The 9,723-nt window shown below is 32.1% G+C and overlaps 1 protein-coding gene across 1 annotated transcript in view; it reads left to right on the top strand.

Moving 5' to 3' along the window:
- The window catches only part of PRKG2 (protein kinase, cGMP-dependent, type II), an 86,024-nt gene that overhangs the window by 10,629 nt on the left and 65,672 nt on the right, over nt 1-9,723 (top strand). Inside the window, exon 2 of the mRNA XM_023530856.1 lies at nt 8,898-9,064. Coding sequence (XP_023386624.1) covers nt 8,898-9,064 — 167 coding nt within the window. The remainder of the gene's footprint in view (nt 1-8,897; nt 9,065-9,723) is intronic.

The raw sequence follows: 9,723 nt of genomic DNA, 5'->3' as shown, positions 1-9,723 counted from the left end.
TTGTTAACTAATCTAATTCTTATAGAAATTCTATGGCCTGTAGACTGTGTTTGTCATTTTACAGCTGAGAAAACTCAAGATTAAGTGACTTGCCCAGGGTTCCGCAGTTTCTAAGTGGCAGAATTAGGAATCAAACCCTGGCGTTTCAGCTCCAGATCTTGTGTCCTTTACAAAAATACTCTACAATATGATTTCTATGGGTATATATAATTAAGCTGTGAAATGCCACATGAGTAAAGTTGCCTTGGCCTCTGTGCTCACAGTAAATCCCTGATAGATAGGAGGTGCTGGCTCCTGCTTTGCACTAAGCCTTATGCAAAGAAGGTAGAAAGACACATGCTGTGACCCAACAAAAACTAACAGTGAGAGCACAGACCTCTAAATACTTAGGACCAGAGAAGGAAGATTGAGGGCCCAGCAAAGCAAGAACTGACAATGGACTTTGACAAATTCAACTTCCTGAAGCAATTTAGAGGAAAAGAATTTATTGCTTCAAAGAATGTTGATAATGTAAATTGAGGGTTTAAAAGCATTACAAAAGTATTACTGATGCTGCTACTAATGGGCATAAATATGAGATTCAGCCCTATTGGAGGAACTTTGAACTGAGCAGAGGGCCTTGATTCATAGTGCTTTGTTTCCTCATGGTTTCTAGAACTTTTCTCATCCCGCTCTTCTTCACAAAAAATATCAGTACTATCACCATCAACTACTACTGTTACTGCCATTTATTCAGTATTTACACATTAACCTTATCTTAGTTAATGTGCATGATAGCCTTATGAAGTAGGTAAGATTACCGTGTTCTATTCATAGAGGAGAAATCTGAGATTCAGAGAGGCTAAGTGACTTGACCAAGGTCACACAGCTAGAAGTATGGCAGAGCTGGGATTTTAACTTAGGATTTTCTGACTCCAAAGCCATACATATATTTCATTTTTTAAATAAAATTTTTAGTGAAGTACACAAATCATAGAGTAAGCACACCCATGTAACCACCAAACAGATCATGAAATAGAGGGTTACCAATATCTCAGAAGCTTTTCCTGCCCCCTTCCAACCCCAAACTTAAAGGTAGCCACTATCTGCACTAGTATCAACATAGGTTACTTTTTGCCTATTTTTGAACTTTATTTTAATGGAATTATAGAGTATGTACTCTATAGAGTCTGGCTTCCTTTGTGTATATAGTGAGATTCACTTATGTTATGTTATTGTACATAGCAGTGGTTCATTAATTATCATTGTTGTGTAGTGTTGTATGACTGTACCACAGTTTATCAGTTTACTATTTATGGGCATTTGGTCGATTCTGGTGTTTAGCAATTTTGAATAAAGCTTCCATGAACATTTTTGCACATGTCTTTTGGTATATTATTATGATTTATGATGGGCATATAGCTAGGAGTAGAGTTGCTGGATAAGTACATTTTACCTAAATTCACATTTAATATAAACTGCCAAATAGTTTTCAAAAATGGTTGAACAAATGTATACTTTCACCAGCAATGTGTGAGTATTAAGTTACTCTACATCTTCACAATTGGCATTGTCAGTCTTTCTCATTTTTGCCATGCTGGTGGTATGTTGTGGTATCTCATTGTGGTTTTGGTTTGCTTTTCCTTGGTAATTAACAATGGTGAGCACTTTTTAAAGTATGTATTTTCTACTGATGTCTGCTTTTTCCTCATATTTATGTATGTCCAGGTGGATTTCTAAACTATCCATTCAGTTCCCAAGGTCTTTTTGTCCATCCTTGTGCCAAGAGTATATTTTCTTATTTTGATTAATAATAATTCTTGATATCTGCTACTTTAAGTCTTCCAATGTTGTTAATATTCTTCAACATTGTGATGATTATTCTTGGGCACTCTTATGTCTGTAAGATTTTTAGAATCAGTTTGTCAATTTTCATTATTAATTTTTTTTAAATGTTGATTGGGATTTCATTGAAACTGATTAATTTGAGTAGACTGACATTAAAAAAATTTAGTCTTCTCATCCATGGCTGTGGTACATGCCTTCATTTATTTAGATTTTTTTTTCATTTCTCTTAATAGTTTATACTTTTCTGTGTAGAAATTTTATACATTTTTATTAGATATAATCTTATATAGTTGATGTTTTTGATCTTTTTAAAATGGTGTTATCTCTAACATTTTATTTTTAACTGTTTGATGCTGGGATATAGAAACACAATTGAACTTGCTTACTGACCTTGCATCCAGTGAGATTATTGAAATCATTGATTAATTTTGATAGTTTTACTTATACATTCTCTTGGATTTTTCACTTATACAACCGTGTCTTTTAAAAAGAATAGCAGTTTTATTTCTTCTTTTCCTATGTTTATATCTTTAATTTTTTTAGTTTGTTCATTTCTTTTTTTCCTCACCTAACTAAATTTGCTCAGACAGCTGATTTTGGGTTGAATTGCAGTCTCCCATTTCTGATATCTGGAGGAGAACTTTCAGTATTTCACATGTGGTATCGTACTTTCTAGTTTTGTTTTGTATGTATCTTTTAACAGATTGAGGACATTTACATCTATTTCTAATTTGCTGAGTTTTTTTTTTAATTTAAAATTTATATATAGTTGTTTAATTTTATTAAATTTTTCTCTTCATCTAATAAGATTTTGCGATATTTTTTCTCTTATCTTTTTCATGTAGTAATTACATTAATTATTTTTCAGTCTGATTTAGAATACTTTTACATACTCGTTTGTATGTTTTGTTATTGAGTCTTGCACATATCTTCATTAGGAAGATTAGCCTTTGATTTTTTTTTCTTGTAATATAGATTTTTATTATCAGGCTATTCTGACACTATAAACTAAATTGGGAAAAAATTTCTCCTTTTCTGTTTTCTGGCTAAGATTACATAAGGTTAATAACGGTTTTTCTTTAGTGTCTGGAAAACTTAATAGTAATGTCACCTGGATCTAGAATTTTCTTTATGTGATAGTTTTTATTTAATTTATTACTAAGCAGATGTTCTATGTCTTCTTATATCAGATTTTGATGCTATATTTTTCTAGGAATTTTCATTTAATCTAAATTTTCAAAATATTTGTATACTATCCACTCATTTTTTTTATATCTGTAATGTCTAATTTTGTCTCTTTTTTTATTTCCCAAATTGGTAATTATTCTCTCTCTTGACCTTTCTTCCTCCCTCCCTTTCATGCTCTGAATTTATCAGTTCTATCAGTCTTTTCAAATAAACTATTTTGGGCTCTGTTGATTCTCTTCATTACACTTTTTTTCTTCTGTGTTATTTTCTACTTTCATTTTGTTACTTCTCCCCTTTTTTTTTTGAGCTCAATTGCTTTCCTTTGTCTAGCTTTTTGAGCTCGATATTATGTCATTTGTTTTTAATCTTTCTTTGTGTCTATTTAATACTCTCAGTTTCCCTTTTAGCATTGATTTAACTACATCCGAGAAGTTTTGATATGTCCTATTTTTGTCATTTATTTCAAAATATTATCTCACTGCCTTAATGAACTAATCTTTGATCAATGGGATATTTAGAAATGTATGGCTCAATTCTCAAACATTTGAAGATTTTCTGGTTATTTTGGTTATTAATTTCTAGTTTAATACTACGTATTCAGAGAATATATTCTATATTTTTCAGTACTGTGAAATCTGTTGAGAATTGCTTTATGGTCCACCATATGGTCAATTTTCATGAAGGTTCCATGTACACTTGAAAATAATGTGTATTCTGAATTTTCTGAATGCAATCTTTTAAAATATCAATTAGGTCAAGAGATTAAGAAAAGTTTGATAATCAAGATCTATTTAGATCTATTTTTTAACTAATTTTTGGGTTAGTTAAATTTTAGATTAGTTTAAAATTTAGATCGTCTATTTTTTAACTAATTTTTGTTAGCTTATTCTATTAGTTACTTAGAGAGATGTATTGTAATCTCCCAAAATGATTGTGAATTCATCTATTTCTCTTTTAATTTTTGTCACTTTTTGGTCAATTTGATGCTACCTAATTAGGTGCATAGACATTTAGAATATTAATATCTTCCTGATGATATCAATATAAATATTCCTCTTTATTTCTACAAATGTGTTTTTCATTCAAGTCTATTTAAATAAAAGGAAATTTTTCTTTATAATTGGTGTTTACAAGTATATCTTTTCCTACTTTTCTACTTTGAGCCTTTCTATATCATGATCTTTAAGGCATACCTCTTATAAGCAACACGCATTTGTCATTTCCTTATTAATTATTCATGTATTTATTTTTATTTGTCTGACAATCTGATCTTTTATTTGGGATATTTAGCATATTTATCTTTAATGTAAATACAAAGTATTTGGGTTTCTAACATCTTACTATTTGTTCCACTCTTTTGATTTCTTTTTCTCTACTTTCTTGCCATTTTCTTAGATTAATTATTGATTTATTGTCATTTCATTTTCTCTTCTGTTAGCTTTGTAGTTAAACATTCTTTGACTAATCTTGTAGGGGTTAATTTATATTATAGCATGCACTCTTAATTTATTATGTTAACTTCATTTCAGAACCATCACCCCACCTCCTGCAATTTTAGCTATTATTTTTATACATTTTTAATCATATATTTAAACTCTACAAGATATTATTACTCTTTTATAAAGATAAGCATTCTTTAGTCGCCCACATGTTTACTTTATTCGTTGCTCTTTCTTCTAACATCTGCTAGATCCATCTGAGATAATTTTCTTTCTGGTAAGTTTGTTGCCAATGGAATAACATTTAAAAAATGTATTCATTTGGCTTTCATTTTTGAAGGATATATTCACTGTGTAAAGATATTAAATAGTCACTTTGAAGCACTTTGAAGATATTCTACTATCTCTGGTTTCCATTATTTTTGTTGAAGAGTAAGCCAGTTCTGTTTTTGGTCATTTGAAGGAAATACGTTTCTTTCTTCCAGCTACTTAATAGATTTTTCTCTTTGTATTCGTTTTTTTAGTAATTTGACTATAATGTGACTAGGAATGGCTTTCTTCTTATATATTTTGTTTGGAGATCGTCGTACAACTTGTCTGTGAGTTGATGTATTTTTATTGATTTAAGAAAATTCTTGAATATGACACTTTCATATATTGTTTCAGGCCAATCCTTTCCCTTTCTTCAGTGACCAGATTACACATATGTACAATTTCTCTATTGTGTATGGCTCTTAGGTTTTGTTTTGCTGTTGTCATTGTTGCTCTATTTTTCATCCAGATTCTCTCCAATCTTCCACCTAGATATAGTCTAGATTCAGTTTCTAATCTTCTTTAGCTGTCCTATCAAAATTCTAAGCCCATCTATTGTGCTCCAGTCTTTGGATGTTGTATATTTCAATTCTGGAATCTCTATTTGATTTTTAAAAAAGATTTGTATTCTCTGCTGACCTTCTCCATTTTGTCCTTGATTTTCTTAAACATAGTAATTGCAGTTACATAAAAGTCTGTGACAGATACCTACATTATTTTCATCTACCAAGAGTCTGTTTCTTTTGTCTTTTTTTCTCTTGATGTTCAGCTATTTGATATTTTCTTCTGGTAATTTTTGATGTCATGCCAAATACTCCTTATAGAAAAACTGTAGAGAAAATTTGAGTCCTATATTTTATGACCATCCTACAGAAAAATTTGCCTTTGCTTCTGGCAGACAGTTAAGCTAGAGGCACATTATTTTACCTAAAATAGGAATTTGTTGTTTCACAGTTGGTTTTCAGTCTTTTTGAAAGTTAGCTTGTTTTTGATTAGTCTTTGCTCCTCTAGGTTGCGGCCCTTTTGATGTCACATCTGAAATCATGAGTGTTTACCAGGATGCCTCTGTAGTGTATTTTGAACACTAACTTTTATCTTCCCAACTCTTTGAGACTTCTAAAAGTCTTTTCAGTGCTGCCTAGAAATCAGTAAATGCCTTGAAGGGAAATGCAGAGGTGAATCGCAAGCTCATGTTTTTTTGTTGATCATGGCTCATCAAGTTGTTGCTATGCTGATAGGTCTCCAATTCTTCCAAACACATGCACATACATTATATATATAATTAGCTTTTGAGATTGTTTTGTGTAAGCAGGAAGAGTTGTGCTTATAATGGCTTGTCTATCATAGTTGTAGGAAGAGTTGTTCATACTCTTAATCACCTCTGTGTGTTGCTTCTTAATAGGAAATTCAAGATAAAACCCACTCCTTCAAGAATTTATAATCTAGTTTGGAGAAAAACTCATAAAGATAACTCTTTTCTAATAGTAGAACATGACAATATAGTTAGCACTAAACTAAGTTAAAAGGATATGAGAACTTTTCGAGGCCACGGGCCATGCTTAATTAATTTTTATATCCTAAGTGAATGCTTGATAAATTTGTTAAATTGAATGGACATGAATACAAGTACTCTAGGAGTTTAGAGTAGAATAAAAAGATCGTGCAAGCTACAGTATCCAAGCTGGATTAACTAGATCATAAGGGGTTTCTTGGTAGATGTGTAAGGCTTGGTTTGATTGAAGGGAGAAGAAACTCAGTTAAGTTATAGGAGAAAGCATGTGGCAAGCCTGAAGGTAAAAGCTGGCAGGCATAGGAGACAATAAGAAAACCAGTCTGTCTATAACAAAAGATTTATTTTAAGGAGTAAGTACTAGATGGATAGAGTGGAGCCATATGATGGGAAATGAGAAGTACTAGATTGTGGGATATTAATTTTCTTCTATTGGCAAAATGGTTTCACAGTACAGTTGACCCTGGAACAACACAGGGTTAGGGGCACTGACCCCCCATGCAGTCAAAAATCAGCATATAATGTTTGACTCCCTCCAAATTACTAATAGTCTACTGTTGACCAGAAGCCTTACTGATAACAGAAATAGTCAATACACATATTATATACGTATTACATACTGTATTCTTACTGTAAAGTAAGCTAGAGAAAAGAAAATGTGATTAAGAAAATCATAAGGAAGAGAAAATACACTTACAGTAATGACTGAAAAAAAAATCTGCATATAAGGGGACCCACGTAGTTCAAACTCTTTTTATTCAAGGACCAACTGTATTTCCATGGAATGTTAACAGAAGTTAAGCCAAAAAGAAATAAATAAAAAAGACATTGAGGTTTGGGAACCACTGGTTTAAACAGATTTGTTTACTGCAAGATTTCTTCGAATCTTTAAAGTATACATTGAGAATTTGCAAAATTGCTTAAACTCAGCACACTTGTGCCTTTATAGGAATAGTGCTTCTTGGAACTTATTTTGGGAAGTTGGGATATGTGAACATTGAGGAAACACTTGCTGGAATGGTACACTGGCATTAAAGGCCCATGAAAGCTGGGGCTTTTTTGGTATTCACAGTTCTACTACTTGCACTCAGAACATCTAGCAAAAGTACTTTCTCAATATATATATCAGTTGAATGAATTGTTGGTTTTGGTGGATAAAGGAAGAATTAGATCAGGGTGAAGTCAGTTTTCTAGCAAGATTAATATGATATAGGATGGACTATAGGGGAACGAGGCTAGGAACTAAAATACCAAAAAAGAACCTGATAAGGGTGTCCAGACCTAAGAGTTTTTTTTTCTTGGACTGTGGTGATATCCTTGAAAATAGAAACTAAAAAGGATAACAGTGATATTTTGTAAAGAGAATTGATAAGATCTGGTGATAAGTGAGATGAAGCAGGAAGGAAGCTCTTAAGGTACTCAAAGAGTACAGATGGCTCTGAGGGTGATGGAGTCACTGGGGAAGAATGAATTCGTACAAGACTTCATTATGTTTCCTTCAGGTAGCCTAATGATCTGATTCATGTGGTCATGAAGAAAACATCTAATTCAATGAAATTTCATCTTGTGTTTGAGAATTTTCTGTGTAGAAAATATCACAAGTTTTCAAACAGTGAAGCTAGTGGTGGGAGAGTTTGAGTGAAAACTACAGAAAAAAAACCTACTTAAAATCACACTGAGTTTGAGTGAGAGCAAACATAGTGTACGAAAATTCTGACTTAGCCCACAAGGAGACATTTTCCCAGTTTATTAATTCTCTGATATCTACATATAAAGTATGTTAATTAAATATTTGAAATTTATGTTAATGAAGATTGAGTAATTATTTAGAACTACTTCTTTTCTAAAAGAAAGTAGAGTATTCTAGGATTATAACAAGTGGGCTTTGGATTTGGGAAATGAATAGGCTATGCGCTTGAAAGTGTAGGTTGTCTAGTCTAGACATGCCAAGAGTCAAAACCTAGGCAAATCCACCACCATAACCCTTTATCAAATTAAACGAGTCCCAAGGAAGCTGACTTCTCCAGCTCAGAACAGGCAATGGATGGAATGGAAGCAGCTCAGACTTCAGACTCACAGACTTAGATTTAAATCCTAGGGGGAATGAATTTTTTCTTACCTTTTAGTCTACTTATCCATAAGCTAGGAATAATAATTATCTCATAGGTTAGTGGTAAGGATTAAATAAGACGTAAAATAACTAGTACTATAAACACTATGCATACCTACATACATCAGTGAATGAACTGTGTTATAATCCCTTAAACTCACCTTCTACTTACCAACCAGATTTGCTTTCCATCTAAAAGTTATGTGTCCATTGGTAGTGCATCTAGGGATCTTGAAAGATGCTACATTTGTGATGATGGCAATTAGGAATGTTAATAAACTTGATGTAATAATGATTGCCAGAAAAATATTCAAAAGTATTTTCAAAGATTTTACGTGTAATGTATAGTAGTTATAAGGGTCAAGTGTCGGTGAGGCTAGAAGAAAAATCATCCTGCTAGAAAAATTGTAAGTATGTAGGTAGTTATATCAAGATTCCAAATGAAGTGAATCTAAATAGCAAAACATGATTTTTATTCACTGTAGCTAACATCTCTTTTCTATTATACCAGTGAAAAGAAGCTCATTACAGATGCTCTTAATAAAAATCAGTTTTTGAAGAGACTGGATCCTCAGCAGATTAAAGACATGGTAGAATGCATGTATGGAAGAAACTACCAGCAAGGGAGTTACATTATTAAACAAGGAGAACCAGGAAACCACATCTTCGTGCTGGCAGGTGGGTTTCACAGATTTTTCCAGTTACCGTATAATAAATATTTTGCCTATAGTCTTATGATTTTTGCAAACCTATATAAAAATGCAAAACAGTTTGTTTTGTTTGTAAAAAATGTAACAGACTGAGCTCATGAAATAGTAATAGTGATCTAATCATGATGATAATATTTACTGAATGCTTTCTATTTGTCAAGCATCTCCTGAGCACTTAATAGAGAGATCTCATTTCATCTTCTCATCAACTTTATTAGGCAAATGCTATTATTTCCATGTTGCTAATATAGACTATGTCACAGAGAGGTTAGCCAAGGCCGCACAGGTCCTAGAGGTGGGATGCAAACTTAGGCAATCAGACTCAAGAATCCACTCGCTCAACAACTACGAAAAGTTGTTTCCATTAAAACTGTTGCTTGTGTTGACATTTTTAGGTGATTGTACCAGAAAAATGAAAACAATTATATTTCTGGTCCTGTAAAATATTTTGGTTAGATACCAATGATTTAAAAAGATAATTTAGGTACATTTAGCTAACAGACAAATCAAATGGAATGCCTTAAAATAAAAATTGGTGTATTTAGAACCACTCAAATGATTTCCTTTATATATGATCACTTGAATATGCTTATATGCTGAAAAGATTATAATAGTTAGATGGGCAAA

The sequence above is a fragment of the Pteropus vampyrus genome, unplaced genomic scaffold (genome assembly GCF_000151845.1).
Source record: "Pteropus vampyrus isolate Shadow unplaced genomic scaffold, Pvam_2.0 Scaffold56, whole genome shotgun sequence".
In the NCBI taxonomy this organism is placed as follows: Eukaryota; Metazoa; Chordata; class Mammalia; order Chiroptera; family Pteropodidae; genus Pteropus; species Pteropus vampyrus.
Note: the sequence above shows the minus strand (reverse complement) of the source record. Positions and strands in the feature narration are given on the sequence as shown.